Here is a 24256-nt window from a genome sequence, read left to right as displayed (position 1 = left end):
AAGACCATGATTTCTCACCCCAGAACTGTGGACTATAACACTGTTCTTTAGTCAAAATCTGATGTTCTTATTTTCTCACCAAATTGCAATTTTAGAACCGAAAATTAAAATTTTTAATATAATTTTATTCTACAATTTTCTAAAATCAGAAAATTGAAAAAAAATCTGATCGAGACTTTTATGTTCCATCACTTGAAACAACTCCTCAAAATCATATTTTACTAATATGATGAGATTGTGGCATTTGTTAATTTCAGTAACTTTCTAGAAAGCGAAGATGAGGGGTGGATCCTCTTTCTAATCACTAATAATCACAAACTTTTCGGCATCAGCTAGGGCTGAACCTCATTGATAGAAATTTTTTCCCCTAGTTCTTTTAAAACAACCAAATACTAAATTAAGAGTATGTGATTAAAGAAAACAGAGAATTTCAATTAGACATTATTAATTATTCTTTATTTCTTTTCTAATTTGGTTCACATGAATTAGGGGCAAGTAAAGAGTACACATGGCTTTAATTAACTAGAAGAAAAAGACCACAAGAAATGATATTACAGAAGTTGTAAAAGAGATGGCAGCTACAGCATGCATTGCAACTGCATTGTTCTTCATGTCATGATGATCATGATCATGATGATCTGGTGATTCAGTTGCATTCTGGTTTGCTGATTGAGCAGGTGGTGGGCTTTCTGTTCCAGCAGCCGGTGATCCCAAGACTTTGACAATCATTTTCTGCCCTTTCTCGCAGTGTCCGGCAGTCCCACTAATGAAGTAGAACGAACCGGGTCGATCCAATTTGAAGACCGAGTCACCATCGTTAGAGCTGAAAATGGGATTATCGGAATGGCATTTTTCGTACTCAGCTTCCGTCACCACCATAACTGAGTCTGAGTTTTTCTTGTAATTGAAATCTAATGAAGCCATGAAACAAAGCAAAGTATTAATGCTATTGTATACATGTACGTCGCAAAATTGAAGAAAATATTTTAGCTAGAGATGCGAGTACTCACTGAGAGTGTCGTCAACTTTGAACCTATTCTTAGAGGCCCATTGGTTGTACATATCTTGGTCACTCTTTGATTTGGGGACCTCCCATCCATTGCTCTTGTCACCAACTTGAAATTGAGTACAAGTTACAAAGACGACCTGAATAGCAAAGAGAAGAAAAAACAAGAGAAATACTTTGGAGGATTCCATGATCAAAGTACGTTTCTGCCGATTTGTGACACTACTCTAGCTCTTAATTTGTTTATTGGTTGATCTCTAGCTAGCAAGTTAGGGAGAGTAAAAAATGATAGACTACGTTTGAGGAATTTGAAGTACCAGGGCATGAGGTTGTACGTACTTATATAGAGTGATGAAGTTGAAGTTTGTTACTGAAGAGTCTGAAGGAGAAGAGTGATGGGCCCAATGAGGATTGCTAGGAGTGAAAGGTGGAGGTCAGGTGGCCGGTAGGCTAGCTCGTTGAAGCTAGGTAACTGATCAGCATTCAACAATAGCTGTTCTTTATCTTTGACTACTTCTTCTACAAACTGTTTTCAAATGTTTTCAAATGGCTGCTGAGGCTGTTGAGGGAAATTAGGAGCGGATATTTTTTTATCAAGTGTGTTATTGCCATTTTTTTTAATTATAAATTAAAAAAGATAACTGAGTCATTAGTTTATCTTGTCAACTAATGAAAGATGTATGAACCGTCGAACTTTAATGCTGAAGTAAAGTGAATCAGCCAAAAAAAATTAAGGTGGTTTTTGGTGTCAGCTCTATAAAAATAATAATGACACATGAATAGATAAAGGACCTATGTAGGATTTTATCATTCCCGCCCTTTTGTGAGATTTTCTCACGCATTCGATTATTATATAAAGCTTGATTAACTCATTAAAATTATAATCTCATCATAGTAAACAATTAACATAGTGCATCTTATGAATTGGTCAAAACTCAAAAGTATGTGATGCCCTGGCTGTCTGAGCGGAATTGGAGGTGGCACTGGCATGTGTTATTGATATATCTTTATCAATTAGGCAAATGATAATTTCTTAATTAATTTGCTTAGTGAGTTGGTCTACAACTAATGTTTTGCACCATTAAGTCTGGTTTAGGTTGTATCAGGGGAGCTAGTCTCTAGCTTGTTGTTGTTCCTTTTCTTCATCGGAAAAAAAAGAGAAGAAAAAAAAAATGTTTTGTAGATGCCACTTGAGGCTAAATTGGTACTTCGTTCTCGTTCATTTCTATTCGCCTGATGTTTAAAGTAAACAAAGAGGATTCAGCAATGGCTATATCTTTGACTTGACTTTGTTTAATATTAATATCAACTGTTTTCAAATGCAGCTGAGGCCGTTGAGTGAAATCAGCTGATACATGATTTTGAAAAATGTAGTTTTCTTCCCTTTTTTTTTTTTAAATTTTTTTTCTCTTGTATGAATCTATGATTAGAAAACTATTATGAGAGCTTATTTTATCTTGTCAATGTTCGTAAATCAAGTAAAGGCGGTTTATCAAAATAAAATAAAAAAAATAAAAAAATCAAATAAAGGTGACGTTTGGTACTTTGGTCTCAGTTCCAAAAGCAAGAAAAGAAAAGAAAATATGTTTAGTGAATATCGATTGTGTTCTCATAGGTTTTGTATTTGTATCGTCAATCACATATTTATACGAATCTATGATTAGAAAACTATTATGAGAGCTTAGCTTATCTTGTCAATTGTTCCTAAATCAAGTAAAGGCAGTTTATCAAAATAAAATTCAAAAAATCAAGTAAAGGTGACGTTTGGTCTCAGTTCCAAAAGCAAGAAAACAAAAGAAAATCTGTATAGTGACTATTGATTGTGTTCTCATAGGTTTTGTATTTGTATCGTTAATCACATACATTTTGTTCACTATATTGATACCTTGTTCGTACTTTTGTTGTTTCAGCAAAAGAAATTACTTGGACTTTTTGTGTGTATATACTTGCTTTCTAGTTTTTATCACATAATTTTTTGCATGTACATTTTCAATCAATGAGATATTTGGGAAAACTAAAACATCCCATATCTCGAAGGAATACAGTAGAGACCATGAAGGTAGCATAGGATATATAAACTCGTCTTCATATTCATGAAGTTAGTAAGTCAGCAACAAAGTACACTACTAACTTGGATACACAAAATGTGATAGGTTAATTAAGAACGAATCAAGAATAATTTAATATTCAATTGACACAACAATTAGAAAATTGCACCCAGTTGGATGTTGAAAACTTCATAGTGTATAGCCCTCAATTGAATCAGATTAGTTAAGTAGAGGCGCTTTGATTTTTACATGTTGCAATCTCAATCAAACATAATGAATATATAAATGAATGATTATGAATTAGTTTCCCAAGACAATATCTAGCTTGGTGCATGTATGACTGTTATATGTTCTCTAAAATGAATGAATCTTTGATTTCGATTATAATCTCGGCATATATACATGGCTCAACTATATATAACATTGAGAATATTTGAACGAAAATAATCTCAATATATAGTATCTGTTGGCCTCACTGGAATTACAAGTGGAGTTGACGTTGAATCAAGCAAATGTCCAGTTTTCTTTGACATACTGATCAAGATCATCTCTCAAAAACATGCCATGGCTAATTAGTATTAGACTGGGTTGGTTTAAATTAACTTTCATACGAGATGTACAATAAATCAACCAATGCAAAGACAATAAACCTTACGGCCCATAGAACTAGAAGTACGTACAATATTAACAATAATTGATGAGAAATTAAAATTTGACAAAATTAAATAAAATGACGATTAACTAAGATAAACATCATTCTGATGTAGGAGGTACTCGGATCCCTTTGTTTAATTTGGATTAGTTAGGGAGGAGGGATTTGATGCTTCACAAGGTGTGGTATCGGAGGAGGTGGCGGGCATGGCCTGGTTTTGCCGCCTAGTTTCCGGAACTTCAAATCTGAATTTCTCCATAAAAATTCATTTCTAGTTAGCAAATTAATCTAGCTATCCCTAGTTAATTGACTCCTAGTAAATTACCCAAAAATAAAAATAAGCAAACGAACCTGCATCAACTTGAGATGGTTGCATAGCCAAGATGGATGCAGCGATGAATAATATCATAATCAGAAAACGAAGGAAGGAAGAGAGTCGAGTACTTCCCATCTCCACAAACCATAAGATTAGCTATTCGTGTTTACCGCTCATTCTAATTATAAATTTAAAGAGATTGCCCTTATTATTGAATTGAAAGAAGTTACGTATGTTAGTGTGAGTCATCGTTCCCTATTAGGAATAGACTACAAGGGAATATTTATATTGTTGTAACTACTTACCTTGTATATGTTGTGTAGTACAGTAGTACACAATAGTTGTAGTACGATTGTAATCTGTTTATATACACCACAGAATGGGTGTAGTGATATATCAGATAATTTATTCTCTCAACCTCGTTATATTTGACTTGGTATCAGAGCAAAGATCCGAAAAGGACTTTGTCTCTTTCTTTCAGTTTTTTTCTCAATCCGAGGAAAACAATTGGGTTAAAAGCCAATTTTTTGGTCAGGCTCTGAAACGACGTCGTTCAGACGTCCTCTTCCTCCTGTTCGCTCGTTCCTCCTGTTCGCTCGGCTTCGTCTTCAGCCAAAGACAGATCGATCCGTCCCAGGTCGGTCCCTCTCAGATCGCCGGCGCTCTTCTCCCAGACCTTCAGTCCAGACCGGCCTCGTCTTGTGTCCCAGACCGCCTTCGTCTGCCTCCGACACCAGATCGATCTTCGTCTGCCTTCGTTTACCTCAGATCGCCGAATCTCTTCTGTCTTCGTTTGCCTCAGATCGTCGAATCCCTTCAGTCGATGTCCACGATTGTGACCTCGACTCAGTCCGGCGTCGCACCGCTTCCGGTCGTCCCTCTCCCTCGGTCAGACCAGCTCAACTCAGTGGTCCACTCGGTAACCCAGTCAACTCGGTAACTCGGTCAACTCGACCAACTCGGTCAATCCCAACAGTTTTCAAAAAAAAAAAAATATATATATATATATATATATATATATATATATGAGAAAAATTCAGGTATCGTCCCCAAACTATGCTGCCAAGGCCAATTTAATACCCGAACTCTCAAAAGTGTCAATGTGATACCCAAAGACCTAAATTGGTATCAACGTGATACTTCCGTCAAAATTTTCTAACGGCGCCGTCTGTTTGCTGACGTGGCAAGCACGTGGGTCCCAAAAAAAAGTGAAAAGACAAATTTACCCCTTTTTTTTTAAAGAAAAATTCATCTACCGTCCCCAAACTATTTTGCCAAGGCCAATTTGATACCCAAACTCTCAAAAGTATCACTCTGATACCCAAAGATCTAAATTGGTATCAACGTGATTCCTTCTTCTTCTTCTGGGATCTTATTCTTCTTCTTCTTCTTCTTCTTCTTCTTCTTAGGGTTTCGCGGCGCCAAGCAGCTTGGGGCTGAAGCTTCCAATCGAACCTGATACCAGTCGAAGAACCTGCTGGTGCTGAGATGATCAACGACCCGTCCGCGTACATTGGGGCCGTCGAGCTTGTAATAACCTAGTTTTTTTTTTTAATCAAAGCAAATTAAGTGGCAGACACCTTCGATCAAGTATTCCGTATTTTAAGGGGTAGTGGATCAACCACATAATTAGAAAGACCTGTGCTTTTTATCATACATGATTATGCATAAGTGGAATAACCATTCAAACAAGTTAGCAGACAAAACTTCTCTCTCTCTCCCTTGCGCGACCGAAACCGAAAACAGAGCAAAGGCTCTCCGGTCTCTCTCTCCCTCCACCGGCCACCAAACGGAGTCGGACCACCTCCATTAGCTTCGTCTCGGCCTTACGCAGCTGCCAGAGGCAGCCTTGCGCCGCGAAACGGCCGCCAGCGGCGGCGGGAAGCTCCGCCCGGTTTGAGCGCGTTTTGGTTCCAAGCTTGATATCTCAAGCTACCGGTCACCACTCCTCACCAAACTCAATCCACGAGCTCACCTCAACCTCCTGAAGCTCCCAGAAGTGTCCTTGCAAGAGCGCCGCGTGTGGTGGAGGCTGGAAGCCAGCCCCGATCGAAATCGAAACCGAGCAATCGATCCCGATATCGCTAGCTGTAGGCCATCGTTTCGTGTGATTCTTGGACTGGTGAGCTCGCCTTGAGTTGCTGAACAAATATCCAGAAGGAACCGAAGCGAATTGTTGAAGTTTTTACGTGGATTGGTGCACCTGCCGGATTCTGGAATTTTTCCGGCCACCGTAGCTTCTAAGGTAGATTTCGATCCCTTCCAGATGTTTTCTGTTATCATGCCTTTAGAGTTTTTTTGATAAGCATGTTAAGATGAAGAGGAGCAGCCCGGCCCCGACACCATTGGTGGTGGTCGGCGGCGGCTCTGCCATTAACTCCGGCGGCCCTTTCAGGCCGCCTCCGGGGGTTACAAGAACAGTTTCTGTGCATTTTTAGATTCTATACTTCAATACGATCATTTCGATATACTATACGTAATTTTTAGATATCGTATGATTAAGTTATGAATTTTTACGTTTCGATCGATTTCGATCGTTCGATTTGTGATCTGTGAAGATCGGACCGTCCGATGGACTTGTAGTTTTGATATGTTGATTGTATGACTGTCCCGATGATTTTGTGTGGTCATGGGCGAAGATCCGACCGTTGGATCTTCGTATAATTGTGAAATGTGATTCGAAAGGCGATTCGTGAGAATCCGACCGTCGGATTTTCGTATAAGTTGTGGAGATGTTTGTAAGGGCGATTCGAGAAGATCTGACCGTTGGATCTTCGTGATAATTTAGGAGGATGATCCTAAGGGCGATCTGTGAAGATCTGACCGTTGGATCATCGTTTAAGTATGTTTATGAGCTGTTGGCTAAGTTAAAATCATATTGGATTAGGTGATCGACGGATTGATTTGGCAGACGATTCGTGAAATCGTTGTTTGAGCTGTTAAGAAGACGCAGCTGGATTAGAGGTGAGTAAATCGCACATGGTTCATTTACGAACCGAAATTCAGTGATTTATATTCAATTGTGAATTTGTGGAAATTGTTTTTAAGAAAATAAATATTTGTTTTAAATTATATGGACTTGTTCAACTACGGTCCATATGTAAGTAAAATGTATTTAAACTATAAAATGAATTTCTTGATTTTTGTTGCTGTGAACTATAGTTGGTATTAGTGGTCATTCCTGTGAGGGTGACTACGTATATATATATATATATATTATATATATATATATATATATATATATATATATATATATATATATATATATATATATATATTTACGTGGAAAATATATTGGATGGTGTGGCATTTGGGAAGTGTGGAATTGATTTGATTGATTTACCGTTTCAAGCATTACTCTTTCAAAAATATAAATTATAGTATATTATTGAGTTGATTTTGATGAAGAGTAATTGAGTAAAGTGTGATAATTGAGTCGTGTGGATTGATTAAATGATAGAGTCTAGTACTCTTATCACATTGATGATTGAGGCAGTTATTATCGTAGGTTTGAACCTCGGCCGAGGTGACAGGCTACGATTCAGTTAGAGCTCTAGTCTGTCTGCCATTGTACTTCTTGGGGGATAACTGCGAGTTATCGCACCCTTGGGTGCAACGTACTGCTTGGGGGATGACTTTGTGTTATTGCGCCCTTGAGTACAATATACTTCTTGGGGGATACATAGTATTATTGCACCCATGGTATATTTTAGTGTAAAAGAAAGTGTGGGGTTGTTCTTTCTTAGTCGTTCAGTGGAACTTGAATTGATAAGAAAAGTTTTGTTGTTTCTTAGTGATCGATCATTGTGAGATGTGATTTGATTGATGCTTGAAGTGACGTTATGCACTTCAATTACTTATGCTAAGAAATACTTGAGTTGAAATTGTTAACTTAATTGTGCAATTCTTAATTTTACTCATACGGGCTTTCAAAAAGCTTACCGGGTTTTGTGTTGTTGCAATCCCGATACACTATTCAAACGGTGTAGCGGATAATCCTACAGGTCAGGAGAATCAGGGCGGTGATCGTGCGGTTTAGAGTATTAGTATTTGTTTTACAACATTTGTATTTGTGAGGTAAGTTATGCTCTTTTGAGCCTTACAATTTGATTTGGTGAGAGTGTGCTGTAATAAATAACTTGAGGATTTGGTTTATGTAATATTGACTGGTGTGAGGTGTGTTTGTTTCTGAGAAAAAAATTCAGAACGTTATTTGTAATTTTTATTATTCATGTTTCGGATTTGAATTGGTTATTCAAAATTCGGGGCGTGACAGAGCTGTTGAGCGAGACGAGGCATTCAGCCGGAAGGTACAGTGAGAGAGTGACCGTCGAGGCGGAGTATGTACGGTCTCCGAATGGAAGGCGGTCCAGTTCTAGGGATGCCATTTTAGCTATTCTTCTTCTTCTTCTCTCTCCTCCTCTCTCTCTCTCCTCTCCTTCTCCTCCGCCCAAACCATCACTAACGCCGCCGAGATGGATTTGTAGCAGGAATTGGAGAGGATCTCGGCGGCGTTAGTGATGGTTTGGGCGGAGGAGAAGGAGAGGAGAGAGAAGAAGAAGAAGAATAGCTAAAATGGCATCCCTAGAACTGGACCGCCTTCCATTCGGAGACCTTACATACTCCGCCTCGACGGCCACTCTCTCACGGTACCTTCCGGCTGAACACCTCGTCTCGCTCAACAACTCGGCGGCCTCAATTTACGCCGACGGGTCGTTGATCATCTCAGCACCAGCAGGTTCTTCGACCGGTATCGGGTTCGATTGGAAGCTTCAGCCCCAAGCTGCTTGGCGCCACGAAACCCTAAGAAGAAGAAGAAGAAGAAGAAGGAAATCCCAGAAGAAGAAGGAAGAAAAAGAAATGAAAAGAAAAGGAAAAAAATGAATTAACAAAAAAAAAAAAAGTAAATTGGTCATTTCACTTTTTTTTGGACCTACGTGCTTGCCATGTCTGCAAAACATACGGCGCTGTCAGAAATTTTGGACGGAGGTATCACATTGATACCAATTTAGGTCTTTGGGTATCACATTGATACTTTTGAGAGTTTGGGCATCAAATTGGTCTTGGCAAAATAGTTTGGGGACGATAGATGAATTTTTCTAAAAAAAAAGAAAAAAGGGTAAATTGGTCATTTCACTTTTTTTTGGACCCACGTGCTTGCCACGTCAGCAAACAGACGGCGCCGTCTGAAAATTTTGACGGAAGTATCACGTTGATACCAATTTAGGTCTTTGGGTATCACATTGATACTTTTGAGAGTTCGGGTATCAAATTGGCATTGGCAAAATAGTTTGGGAATGGTAGCTGAATTTTTCTCTATATATATATATCGCTGCAATTGTTGGAATATCCTCTTTTTTCCGCTGCATACTCTGTGATTTTTGCTACTGTATTGTTGTGATGGGTGGTGATCAAAGTGAAGGTCAGGGTTCTAAGGCCAATGAGGTTCAGAAAGTTGAGGTCTCTGTTAAGAGCTCAGAAGGTGGTTCTTTTGGAGGTACCAAACTCACTGGCACCAATTTCCGAACATGGAAGAAGATTATGTCCGTTTATCTTCGTGGGATACACAAGATGGGACATGTGACAGGAACAATCAAGGCTCCTAGTGCAGATGACATAGAGGCCTATGCTAAGTGGGAAGATGATGATGGGTTTGTAATGTCCATTTTATTTAGAGCCATGACTGATGATGTGCTACAGCTGGTAGAGGAATGTGAAACTGCTGAGGCAATATGGAAGACGTTGGGAGATCTCTATACAAATGAGTCTGATTTTATACAGGTTCATGAACTGATGTGCAAAGCTGCAGGAATGCAACAGAATGGGCAACCAGTGTCAGTGTTTTTCACCAAGCCGAAGAATGTATGGGCTGAAATTGATCAGAGGCGTCCTTGCAAGATCAAGAATCAGGAAGATCTTGTGTGGTACCAGAAGGAGAAGGAGCTAGAAAGGGTTCATGTTTTCCTGAGAAGGCTTGATGAGAAGCATAGCAGTGGCAAGGGAGAATTGCTCAGAATGACAGACCCTCCTAGTTTGAACACAGCTTTTACATACATCCGCAAGGATGAGTCTCAGCAGGAAAGTGTCAAACATGCACAGGTTGAAGTATCTAGCCTAGCCATTCAAGCCAAGTCACCTGCACCTTTCCTTCAGCAACAGAGTTCAGTCCCACTTCATCGGCAAGGTTTCCCACAAGGCTTCACCAACCGTCCTCGTCCTCAATGCTCTTATTGCAACGATCTTGGGCATGTTCGGGAGACTTGTTGGAAGTTGAACCCACACCTTAAACCTAAAAAGCAAGGTTATCGCCTTAAGGGGAAAGCAGTTGCGGTTCACTTGGTCCAAGAACCGGATTTCTATGGAGTGGCTGGCCAAGATCATCATACAACAGGTGGAGCTATCCCTACAGTCTCTATAGCTGGTCGAGGTAAAATTGGTATGGCTTTAAAGATTTCTAACTTTGTTGGTTCTGATACATGGATTATTGATTCTGGTGCCTCCGATCATATGACTTATGACAAATCATAATTTACTGAATTGTCTTCCCCATCAGTGTCCTATGTGACCAATGCCAATGGTGAGGCTTTTCCTGTATTAGGGTCAGGGTCAGTGCGTATTACTCCCACTTTAGAACTTCATAATGTGTTATATGTGCCTGACTTATCTCATCACTTGATATCTGTCCCACAATTGAACACTGAGTCTAAATGCTCTGTAACCTTTTATCCTATGTATGTGATTTTTCAGGATCTTCTCACCAGGGAGATAGTCAGTCGGGGGTATCTGAGGGGCAGGTTGTTCCATCTGGATCAGACATACGCAGGAGAGAAACCAGGAGCACAGTCCCGAGCCGCTTTGACTTCGACTTCTGATAAGCTAAGTGAGATTTGGTTGTGGCATCGCCGTTTAGGGCATCCATCTTTTAGTCTTATGAAGAAAACCATGCCTACTCTGTTTATTGGTGTGGATGAGTCAGTTTTACATTGTGAAACATGTGTTTTGGCCAAGAGTCATCGTGCTACTTATTCTCCTAGTATTTCTAATAAAAGTGTTATTCCTTTTGAGTTGATTCATTCTGATGTTTGGGGACCTTCTAGAGAGCCTACTGTATCGGGTATGCAATATTTTGTGTTGTTTATTGATGATTGTACAAGATTGTCATGGGTCGCTCTTCTTAAAACCAAAGATGAAGTCTTCCCCGCTTTTCAAACCTTTCGTAATCTTGTTCAAACACAATATCATAGCACCATTAAAGTCCTTCGTTCTGACAATGGGGGGGGAGTATGTTAATCATGTGTTCCAAGAGTTTTTTCATACCCATGGGATTGTTCACCAAACCACGTGTCCACAAACACCAGAACAGAATGAAGTGTCCGAACGGAAAAACCGTCATTTACTTGATATGGCTCGTGCCCTTCTTTTTAGTGCTCATATGCCTAAGTATCTTTGGGGCGATGCTATACATGCTTCCTCTCATCTTATCAATCGTCTTCCATCCAGTGTCCTTCAGGGCAAAATTCCATTTGAGGTTCTCGCCTCTCATGTCTCCTTACCATCCTTTCACAATCTTCCAGCTCGTGTTTTTGGTTGTGTTGCCTTTGTCCATGTACCAAAAAATCAGAGGTCTAAGTTGGATGCCCGGTGATAGGAGCATTTTAAAGTGGTATTTTAATAGTTAATTCCTCACATTTTGCTTAGTTAATTCCTTAACGAATCGATTTTTAACTCAATTTCTATTTTCTTAGGTACATTGGAGTAAATGATGGTGAAATGAGCATTAGGTCCACACTTACCTATAAATGGTGGAGAAAAATGGAAATGTACTAAAATATCAATTTTACACATTTTCCTACTCCGGCTAGGAGAAACCAAGCCAAGCAAGGAAGAAGGAGCGGCCGCCTTACCAAATGAACTCTAAATGAGCTGAAACTTTCCAGATCCATTCTAGACATCCTAAGGATCATTTCTTATGAAGAGTGTCAGAGCTAGTTTTGAGTGGAAGGCCTTCAAACAGTCAGCCCAATTTCCTGCAGAAGCAAAACTGGAAAACTGGACCCGTAAGGAGTCCAGCAGAGATTCTGGCCCAAAGGCATGGAAATAAATTCTGAAATTTTACCAAAATGATCTACACTCATGGTAGATCATTTCATATGAAGAAGTCACGAGCCAAATCTGAAGTCCTGTTGGAGAAATAATTGAAGGAATAAAGGGGCAGAAACTGATCTAAAAACAGCTCAACACCACATGTTCAAGTTTCCTACCCACATGAAGAAAGCTAGATGCTTTTCTCTTTTTCCTTGGATATATTTTTCTGCTCCAATAGATCATCATCACTTCCATACTTCTGCACCTTCATGCCTTGCTTTCATTTCATCATTACTCCATCTTTTCCATATTTTACAAACCACTTTCATTATTTTTCTTCCATTTATCATTTCACTCTTCTTTTTCTTCCCTATATAAACACATTCTCCTCTCACTCTAACCAGATTCCTTCATCCATTCCATCTTCTTTGTCTCTCCATTTCCTTTCCATTTTCCTTTCCAACATCCTCTAGGGCAAGCCACGAAGTTCAAGCAAGGCCAAGGAAGAGAAGAACCAAGCCGTGAGCATCATCATCCATCCTCCACCTTTGAAGCTTGCTTTCGAGTCTCAAAGGATTCAACGTTATTCACCCATCTTCATCTTCCATCCACGGTGTAATTCGACCTCTACTTTGTAACCTTTGCTTTGTATTTCGTTGGTTTTGCCTTAGTTGACATATATGTTTGAACAATTGTTAATTTCTGGAATTTTATGATTAATTGAGAATTTTCAGATTCATATATTGTGATTCAAGAGTTGCTTATGTGGGTTTGTTTAATTAAATTTGCATTATGGATAACTTTTGTATTTTAATCTTATGTGGTTGCAAACACTTAGGGTTTCGATATAATTGGTGCTAGGTTTAAGAACATGAAATCGACTTTTCGTTTTGTGTAAACTTGAATCAAAGTAGTAAAGGTTTTGTACAAAGATCGAATTTAATTAAAGAGAATTGCAATTAGGTGGACTTTTCCATACTAAGTTGTACACTTGAGTTGATAGCCTTTCTCTATGTGTAATGCGTTAAACATGACATGATTGACTAGCTTTCTAGGGTTTGATTGCATGTTTGATAGGATTAATCTAGGTGCTTTCGCTTAGGTTAATTAGCATTGAAAAGTAAAAAATGGGAATTCATTTGCTTTCGAATGTTTCACATGATCAACTCCTTTCTCATGACTTAGATGAACATTATTAGGGTTTGAATCAATTTTAATCATAAGTTTCGGTTTTGATCTTTGTTCTCTCATTCCATTCGTTTAATTATGTTTATGTGTTTTATTTGTTTTCTTAACTTAGTTTATTTTCGAATCCAAAATCCAAAATTCCCCCTTTTTCGTAAATATGTTTATACTTGTGAATATCTTTGTGATTATATTACTTTGTTTTAATTTTAATTGTTTAATTGTTTGACAATGACAGGTGTACCCTCAATCCCCGGAATAGAACGATCCCTACTTGCTTATACTACTAATGATATTTTTAGGGTTAAATTATGCGCTTGCTTTGAGCGTAACAATTTTTGGCGCCGTTGCCGGGGAATTGAAAAATCACTTGTTTTGTTTATAATTATTGTATATAAACTGTTTGAAACTTAGTTAATTAATTACTTAGGTTGTTTTTTTTTATATTGTTGAACACGAGTTTTAATTGTAAGTTGTAAATTGAATGGAATAGGTGAAGTCGTGTTTATTAATATTGGCCTAAACCCCTTATTGGTACCTAGTTCAGGTCCCTTAAGGTTGAGGGCGGCCTTTATTAACATTCATTGAACTGTCTAACACACTTAGGACCTTTTACATCCTAGTAAGAATATCCTATGTGAGATGGTGTCTAGGAAGGGGACAACGTTCATGACGGGTTTTTGAATCCAGAAGTGCTTATAAATGGGCCTAGCTCATGCCAAAATGGATTTTTCCTCTTGTGTTCGCCCTCCCCTACCTGGCCATTTCAGTAAGGTTGCCCAACGGATGTAGGAGGGACTTTGTGTCTAGACGACTATACTTGGGCCGCACGTCCACTTGATTTACCGCTTGGAATTAGATTTGATATCAATAATGTTTATAACAAAAGAAATACTTGTGCATACTCTTTACGTGTAAATTATTTTGTTGTTTCACACTTTATACTTGTAAAAATACTTTTTACGTTTTATACTCACTTGTGTACTTAACTTGTGTCTTATGTACAAAATACTTGTTAATTATACTTGTAGTTTGTAATTCATAGTTACTTGTTTATTTTTTTTTGTATTTCTTTGTTAATATTAAGTTACTAACTTTATTTAATGTAGGTACCGTCTGGCTGCAAGACGTAAAATACAAGCGCTGCTTGGGAGGCAACCCAATTCAGAATATAATCAGATTTGCTTTCTCTTCCCCTTTTACTCCTCCATTTTCTTTTTGTTTTAGTAGTTATTTTCGTAAATTTCATCCCTATATGCTTACTTATTTCATTGCATGCTTTTAATTGATTACATTGAGGATAATGCAATATTTAAGTGTGGGGGAAGGGATTTATATTTTTGTCTTTCATTTTGAATCCTATAAATATTTTTGTCTTTCATTTTGAGTCCTATAAATATTTTTGAGTCCTATATTTTAAAAAAAAAAATAATAATAATAATAAAAAATAAAAATAAATAAAAATAAAATAAAAATAAAATAAAATAAAATAAAATGCATTCATTCAGTCTTATTAAATTCAGCTTTTTACAAAAAAAAATAAAAAATAATAATAATAATAATAATAATAATAATAATAAATAAATAATAAATAAATAAATAAATAAATAAAAAAATGCATTCATTCAGTCTTATTAAATTCAGCTATTTACAAAAAAAAAAAAAATAAATAAAAAAAATAATAATAATAATAATACTCTATACTAAGCCATGTCTGCATCTCTGTAGGAGTTGAGGCTGAGCTCAAGGGAAATGTGAGAGCCACCGCCATAACCGCTACCTCTCTCGGAAGTAGTCTTCATGATGCCCAAGATGTCCTCACCATGCATGGGGAACAATGGAAGGGTTTCAATCTCCTGGTGATCTCCTCCTCGTTGTTGCAGGGTTGTTTGTCCTCCTGTTGTGCCAAAAGAGTTGTATTGGTATTAGTGTTGAAGTGTGAGGAAGAATATGAAACAAAATTTAAATCAAGAAATCCTTCATTACCAGTAGAATCGGTGGAACCAAAGTTGAGATTAATGGATCTACCATCATCAGTAGAACTAGTGGACCCAAAATTGATGTCAATGGATCCACCAGCTGGCCCAAAATTGATGTCGATGGATCCACCAGCACCAGTAGAACCAGTGGACCCAAAATTGAGATCAATGGATCCACCAGTACTAGGAGAACTAGTTCCCATGGGCACTTGAGCAGCCTGATTGCACCTCTTCATCTGCTTCTCTCGAGCCCTGACATTCTGGAACCAAAAATAAATGTTCTTGCCCTCAACATGTCCATACTGGTTCAGCTGGAGACAGATCTCGTGAATATGCTCTGTAGTTGGGCACTTAACTCCCTTGTCGTAGTAAAGATCCTTGAGGATCCTTATTTGATCTGGAGTAGGAACCCACCTGGCACGGCTTCGCCAGAAATCTATGTTGGCACTACTCCCGGCTGCTTGGTTGTTTCCTCCATCCTCGATTTGTTGCTGGGTTTGTAGCTCCATCAGTTGCAGAGTTCGTGGTTCCATGGTGATGGGTTGAGGGGATGTGAAGATCGAAGAGTAAAGTTGTCGAGTGTTTGAAGGAGTTGTTGTTAAAGGGATTAAGGATGATGATGGTGTGTTGAAGATCTGAAAGTTCAGAGGAAAGATGGGATTGAATCAACTAGATGGGAGAGAAGATCAGAAGAGAAGGATTGAATCGAAGAAGAAATATTTTGAGTTTTGAAAGAAGAGGAAAGCTGAAGAGTTGGGAGAGAGGGGCTGGAACTCAGGAGAGATTTTCGTTCCTTTGGAGTGAACAGTTGCGCCCTCAGAATGCACCTATTTATAGAGCGAGGTGAGCAGATCTCCACCGTTGGATGGACGATTCCTGTGATTCATTCTACGCGTTGGATTAAAGTCGCCCTGAAACCCGGAAAAGTTGTTGGCGCGTGGAGAGCGTGTAAGGGGACCGAGGGAATCTCGAGGCGCTGTGGCAGACAGCTGTAGCCGAAAGCAGATTTGACTGCCGTAAATCACGGAAGGGATAAGCCGTGACACAAGTGGGCCGTACTTGGGCCTGTCTCGGATCAAGGCATCACTGTAGCTGTGGGTGGAGGCCTGATGGGCCGAGTTTCAGAAACAGTTTTGGACATGATGGGCTGAGTTTCTGAAACAGTTTTGGATGAGTTGGGCCGGATTTCTGTAACAGTTTTGGATACGTTGGGCTGGGTTTCTGCAACAGTCTTGGATGTTTTGTGCCGAATTGTTGAAACAGTTGAAACAGTTGGTTTAAATAAAAGGATTGGTATGGATAATAACGTGAGCAGCCGTGCTCGAGTGGTTGAGTGTAAAGTTCGTGTACAAGAGGTCTGAGGTTCGAACCTCGCCTCTCGTTTATTTTTATTATGTTCGTTTATGACATAATAAGTATAAAATTTGTACACATTATATTAAGCACAGCTTGTGCTCCAGTGGTTGGGGACAAAGGTTTCGTGCAGCAGGTTAAGGTTTCGAACCTTGCCTCCCCCGTTTTTTTTTTATTTATGTCACTCCATCTGAACCCTCCTCCGAAGGCTGAAACCAGCAAGAAGGCTGCCACTCGCCCGCATACCGCTCCTCCAAAGGAGTAAATGGAGGTACAAGTCTAGGCTGAAAGACTTTAAACATTAAGCGCTGCATGGGAGGCAACCCATTTCAACCGTAGCTGTGGAGGAGCCATCAACGCAGATTTGCTCTCTTAAACTCTATCTCCTCTATTACTATTTTCTGATTGTATCTTTGTTATTTGCGTTTTTAGTTTTTGTTTTTAGGTTTTCTTGAGTTAATCATTCCATTCACATGATAATTGTTCATTGCATGCTCTAACTTGTTTAACATTGAGGACAATGTATGATTTAAGTGTGGGGGGAAGGATTAATGCTTGTAGTTAGTTTTTGTCATAAAAAGAAAACAAAATAAAAAATCAGAAAAATCAGAAAATTAAATTTAAAAAAAAAAAAAAAAAAAAAATCGTTAACTTTGTTTTAGGTTTTATATTCATGTTTTGGTTTTTGTTTATCTTTGTTCTTTAGTTTGTTTGTTTTGTTTGTTTGTTGTTAGAGTCAAAATGAATTTTGGGTAAATATCTTCTTCATCGTAGGCGCATCCAATGGGATGTGATGTCTAAAGGTCTAGTTTGGATATAAGAAGTGCTGACAAAGGGTCTCGTCCCCTGTAAATCAAGTGAGCTGAGCTCCGCCAAAATCGTTCCTCTCTTCACCTGGTCATGTTCCAAAGGAGTTACCGAAAGGAGAAGAGAAATATCCCTAAGTCCAAAACGTTTTTTTTCTTGTATGTTGCATCACTTTATGTGTTGTTCTTGTTTTTGTTTTGTTTTGAGTCTTAGGATGCCTTTCAAACTGTCTGGGATGATTCTATATCTCTGAAATCATGACTAAAAGAGGATCACAACATTGAGATGATTTTAACATGGTATTCTTTGGTTAATTGAGATATATGAAAAATGTATGCACTTGTAGTGGATATGGATTGCATGACCTTGGTACAGAATATGAGCATGTTAAGATGAGTTGTGATTCATAAAATCCATGTGAGATAATTGAACCATGTCCCTTTTTCTTGGAGTGAAATGAAAAATATATTCTTAATTTCTTGGCGATGTTTTGATGATCTCATTATTCTTTCATCTTGATTGACTGCTTGCCATAGATTAAGTTTAATTGACTAGAGAATGCTAGAATTCGCTCTTGTGCTTGTTGAGACGTGATATCAATACATGGCCCTGATTCTGGAAGGGATAGAGGTTCTCTAGGAATTACCACCATTGCTAAATAAACTTGTGTCCCCATTTGTGCCCGTCGTGGGACCCCCCTAGATAAACCCCTTTGAGCCTACATTAAGCCTTTTCTTTCATCACCCTAAAAATCCTTAACCCCTGAACCTTAGTATAGTGATAATCCTACCCTTTGTTCTAAAAACTTAGTGGAGCTATCTTTTGAGACATACTACATGGGTTTGGTGCTAAGGATGAAGATTGAGAATAGGTGAAAGTTCAAGTGTGGGGATAGACTTGTCCATAAAGAAAAAGATATGTTGAAGCCGTGAAAAAATGAAAAGAAAAGAGAAAAATTGTGTACGGCTAAAAAGAAAAAGAAAGAAAAAAAATATATATGTTTATGGACTTTCATCCCCCATACTTAGTGATTTTGGAGTTTGCTTTGAATTGAAGGCCCACTACAGAAAAATTTGACCTTTGTCCATTTCACTAGAGTTCAAAGGAAGTTTAGAAGGAAGGTTGGGCCCAACATGAAGACATTAGCCCTTTTATTTTACCTCTATGGGTGTGGCATTTTGAGTTGGTGGATTTCTAGAAGTCTCTCTACATCTGCATGAGCTCTGCTAGGTTTTTAGGATACTTTGACATTCCATACCTTTCATTTCTGAAAACTTTGAGCCTTAGCCCCATTACAACCCTTTGAGAAGACCTTCTTGATCCTTAAGATGGGACAGCCTTTGATGTGGAGATGAGTTACAAGAGTTGAACCTATGGCTTGGGTCCATTCGTGCAAGTAGTTGATATCCTTCATGAGATCTTTTGAAAAAAAAATTATATTCACAAAGTGCTTTTCGTTTCTTATATATGTGAGCTATTTGACTGCCTTAAAATATGTTCTCTCACATATAAATGAGTGATTATAAGCTTTTAAGCATTGCCTTGATCTGAGAGAAGAAAGAGTGGATATACCTTGTGAGGATATGAATCATACTTGTCTGAAGCATGCTAAGCTAAACCCCATCACCATTGTTACAACCAAGTCCTACTTGTGTATGTGTGGATCATATGTTTTAATTAACTCTCGAATGCTTAACATTGATTCTTGGTTGAGTGCTAATCTTGGTGTTGTGAAAGTAAGAGATTTCTGAGTCAATATGTTAAAGGGCAATAGAGGTCTTTGTGATGTCAACATCTTGGTCTTTGTCTTTGAATTTACTCTTTTATGTGTGACATTTTTTTTTTCTTTGTGTTTTGCTTTGTGTTTTACGTTTTTGGTTTCTTTGAGTCTTTGTGTTTTTGTTTCCATACTTAGTCATTTTTTTTCGTTGGTTTCTTTGTTTTGTGTCATAGTCTTTTTGGTTTGTTAGTTTTTGATTTTGCTAAGGGACTAGCAAAAGCTAAGTGTGGGGGAATTTGATAGGAGCATTTTAAAGTGGTATTTTAATAGTTAATTCCTCACATTTTGCTTAGTTAATTCCTTAACGAATCGATTTTTAACTCAATTTCTATTTTCTTAGGTACATTGGAGTAAATGATGGTGAAATGAGCATTAGGTCCACACTTACCTATAAATGGTGGAGAAAAATGGAAATGTACTAAAATATCAATTTTACACATTTTCCTACTCCGGCTAGGAGAAACCAAGCCAAGCAAGGAAGAAGGAGCGGCCGCCTTACCAAATGAACTCTAAATGAGCTGAAACTTTCCAGATCCATTCTAGACATCCTAAGGATCATTTCTTATGAAGAGTGTCAGAGCTAGTTTTGAGTGGAAGGCCTTCAAACAGTCAGCCCAATTTCCTGCAGAAGCAAAACTGGAAAACTGGACCCGTAAGGAGTCCAGCAGAGATTCTGGCCCAAAGGCATGGAAATAAATTCTGAAATTTTACCAAAATGATCTACACTCATGGTAGATCATTTCATATGAAGAAGTCACGAGCCAAATCTGAAGTCCTGTTGGAGAAATAATTGAAGGAATAAAGGGGCAGAAACTGATCTAAAAACAGCTCAACACCACATGTTCAAGTTTCCTACCCACATGAAGAAAGCTAGATGCTTTTCTCTTTTTCCTTGGATATATTTTTCTGCTCCAATAGATCATCATCACTTCCATACTTCTGCACCTTCATGCCTTGCTTTCATTTCATCATTACTCCATCTTTTCCATATTTTACAAACCACTTTCATTATTTTTCTTCCATTTATCATTTCACTCTTCTTTTTCTTCCCTATATAAACACATTCTCCTCTCACTCTAACCAGATTCCTTCATCCATTCCATCTTCTTTGTCTCTCCATTTCCTTTCCATTTTCCTTTCCAACATCCTCTAGGGCAAGCCACGAAGTTCAAGCAAGGCCAAGGAAGAGAAGAACCAAGCCGTGAGCATCATCATCCATCCTCCACCTTTGAAGCTTGCTTTCGAGTCTCAAAGGATTCAACGTTATTCACCCATCTTCATCTTCCATCCACGGTGTAATTCGACCTCTACTTTGTAACCTTTGCTTTGTATTTCGTTGGTTTTGCCTTAGTTGACATATATGTTTGAACAATTGTTAATTTCTGGAATTTTATGATTAATTGAGAATTTTCAGATTCATATATTGTGATTCAAGAGTTGCTTATGTGGGTTTGTTTAATTAAATTTGCATTATGGATAACTTTTGTATTTTAATCTTATGTGGTTGCAAACACTTAGGGTTTCGATATAATTGGTGCTAGGTTTAAGAACATGAAATCGACTTTTCGTTTTGTGTAAACTTGAATCAAAGTAGTAAAGGTTTTGTACAAAGATCGAATTTAATTAAAGAGAATTGCAATTAGGTGGACTTTTCCATACTAAGTTGTACACTTGAGTTGATAGCCTTTCTCTATGTGTAATGCGTTAAACATGACATGATTGACTAGCTTTCTAGGGTTTGATTGCATGTTTGATAGGATTAATCTAGGTGCTTTCGCTTAGGTTAATTAGCATTGAAAAGTAAAAAATGGGAATTCATTTGCTTTCGAATGTTTCACATGATCAACTCCTTTCTCATGACTTAGATGAACATTATTAGGGTTTGAATCAATTTTAATCATAAGTTTCGGTTTTGATCTTTGTTCTCTCATTCCATTCGTTTAATTATGTTTATGTGTTTTATTTGTTTTCTTAACTTAGTTTATTTTCGAATCCAAAATCCAAAATTCCCCCTTTTTCGTAAATATGTTTATACTTGTGAATATCTTTGTGATTATATTACTTTGTTTTAATTTTAATTGTTTAATTGTTTGACAATGACAGGTGTACCCTCAATCCCCGGAATAGAACGATCCCTACTTGCTTATACTACTAATGATATTTTTAGGGTTAAATTATGCGCTTGCTTTGAGCGTAACACCCGGGCCCTTAAGTGTGTGTTTGTTGGCTACGGAGGTCATCAGAAGGGGTACAAGTGCTATCATCCACCCACCAGAAAGTATTATGTCACTATGGATGTTACTTTCTTTGAAGACATGAGTTATTTCTCCTCTTCAGATACAGCTCTTTAGGGGGAGAATTCATATTTTGAAAAGCTATATCATGGAGAGGGGGAGGAATCAGAGGGAGAAGGAGAAGCCACACAGCCAGGAGGTATTTTGACTGATCCGGTTGAGGCTATTAGCTCGCCGCCTCCAGCAGCAGAAGCACCAGTTCCCATCACTCATAATGAGGTTGAAGACACAACTTCCCCTCCTGCCATCGCTTCTACCCCTGACCCACAGCTTCCTGGTAATGAAAATCACCCATTTGAGGTATGTCCATCCACTGATACTAGTAGTAGTGAGTCTAATGTTGAGCAATATGTGTTACCACATAGGACTACTCGAGGTCAATCAGCCAAAAGATATGATCCTACTCTTACTGCCAAATCAACATATCCAGTAGCCAACTATATGTCCACTAGGAGGTTGTCTAACTCATATAAATCATTTGTGAATCAAATATCTGCTGTATCAGTACCTAACAAAGTGCATGATGCGTTGGGGGATCCAAAGTGGAGGAAGGCTATGGATGAAGAGATGGAGGCGTTGCAGAAGAACAGTACTTGGCAACTTGTGCCTCCACCACAAGGCAAGAAGGCTGTAGGCTGTCGTTGGGTGTTTACCGTCAAGCATAATGCAGATGGATCAGTGAATCGATACAAAGCACGTCTTGTAGAAAAGGGATTTACTCAGACGTATGGTATAGACTATGATGAAACTTTTGCTCCTGTTGCCAAGATGAATACTATTCGGGTTCTGCTCTCGTTCGCTGCTAGTTTAAACTGGCCACTCCGACAATTTGATGTCAAGAATGCATTTCTTCATGGAGAGTTAGCCGAGGAAGTATACATGAGCCTCCCACCAGGGTATGTAGTTGCTTCTCCTGGTGAGTTTGTATGCAAATTGAGAAAGTCTCTGTATGGTCTCAAACAGTCACCTCGTGCTTGGTTTGGAAGATTTTCACAGTTCATGCGGAAGGTTGGTTACAGGCAGAGCAACTCAGACCATACCTTGTTTCTCAAGCATCAACAGGGGAAGGTAACAGCTCTAATTATCTATGTGGATGATATGGTAATCACTGGTAATGACACTGTTGAGATGGATAGACTGCAGAGACAGCTAGCCTCTGAGTTTGAGATGAAGGACTTGGGTGAGCTTAAGTACTTCTTAAGAATTGAGGTAGCCAGGGGAGAGAAGGAATCTATCTGTGCCAGAGGAAGTATGTTCTTGACTTGCTGACAGAGACAGGTTTGTTGGATTGCAGACCTATTGACACTCCTATTGAGCAGAACCATGGTTTAGCTGAGTATCCAGATCAGGTACCTACTGATCGAGCTCGCTATCAGAGGTTAGTTGGGCGCTTGATTTATTTGGCTCATACCAGACCAGACGTTGCGTATGCAATGAGCGTGGTGAGTCAGTTCATGCATAATCCGAGTGAGTCACATGGATGCTGTTATGCGAATTCTGAAGTACTTGAAGTCAGCTCCAGGTAGGGGAGTACTATTTTCTAAACACAACAACATTCTTAAGGTTTGTGGCTTCATAGATGCAGATTGGGCTGGAAATATCACAGACAGGAGGTCGACATCAGGTTACTTTACCTTTGTGGGAGGTAATTTGGTTACATGGAAGAGTAAGAAACAGAAAGTTGTGGCACGTTCTAGTGCTGAGGCCGAGTATAGAGGTATGGCTCACGGAGTGTGTGAATTGTTGTGGCTGAGAAATCTATTACGTGATCTGGGTTTCATACTCAAAAATTCCATGCAGTTGTATTGTGACAACAAGGCAGCTATTGACATATCACATAATCCAGTACAACATGATCGTACTAAGCATGTGGAGGTTGATCGTCACTTTATAAAGGAGAAGCTAGATGCCAAAATCATTAGCTTTCCTTTTGTTCCAACTGAAGAGCAACTTGCAGATGTACTTACCAAAGGAGTTTCCAGGAAGGCGTTTTATGACTCACTAAGCAAGTTGGGCATGGTTGATGTATATGCGCCAACTTGAGGGGGAGTGTTAGTGTGAGTCATCGTTCCCTATTAGGAATAGACTACAAGGGAATATATTGTTGTAACTACTTACCTTGTATATGTTGTGTAGTACAGTAGTACACAATAGTTGTAGTACGATTGTAATCTGTTTATATACACCACAGAATGGGTGTAATGATATATCAGATAATTTATTCTCTCAACCTCGTTATATTTGACTACGTATTGTTGCGTGCAAATGATTCATTAGTTTAAATAATGTTAGTTAACTAGGACTAAGTCCGACCAATTCATGTTTACAAGGCTATTAGATAGAATAGCTGATCAAGGGATCAGTTGAGGTTTTCATTAGTTGGTTAATATTCCATGATAGTTGCAAGTTGACTTTGGCTCATGGATGGCGATGGAGTACCAGTACTGATGGATCCATATATGTTGCAAGTATATTCCCTGAAAATGTATGGTTCTTTCCACTTCATAGTTTTCATAGTCTACAAAACTAAAACCAGTCCATAGTTTATATAATAATGATCAACGCTCAATAATTTTCATTTTCTTGATTTGTCTCATAGAATTAGTCGCATATATTTCACTTATTTAAAACTATAATGTGCTTAGTTTAAATTCAAATTATTCATCATTAGTGTTTGAGGCCGGTATGGATAAATTATTTAGAAAATTCTTTATTAGTATTTATAAACAAATTTATTCATGAAACTATGCA

General features: G+C 38.3%; 1 protein-coding gene across 1 annotated transcript; it reads right to left on the bottom strand.

Annotated features, from left to right (window-relative positions):
* Nucleotides 1–494: 494 nt before the first annotated feature.
* Nucleotides 495–1237, bottom strand: LOC133742117 (early nodulin-like protein 5). The gene is made up of 2 exons (XM_062169801.1): nt 1011–1237; nt 495–911 (listed from the first exon to the last, which is right to left on the bottom strand). Exons 1-2 carry the CDS (start codon nt 1195–1197, stop codon nt 523–525), a joined length of 576 nt encoding a protein of 191 aa, XP_062025785.1. The 5' UTR covers nt 1198–1237; the 3' UTR covers nt 495–522.
* Between the last annotated feature and the right edge of the window lie 23019 nt (nt 1238–24256).

The sequence above is a fragment of the Rosa rugosa genome, chromosome 4, assembly GCF_958449725.1.
Source record: "Rosa rugosa chromosome 4, drRosRugo1.1, whole genome shotgun sequence".
NCBI lineage: Eukaryota > Viridiplantae > Streptophyta > Magnoliopsida > Rosales > Rosaceae > Rosa > Rosa rugosa.
Note: the sequence above shows the minus strand (reverse complement) of the source record. Positions and strands in the feature narration are given on the sequence as shown.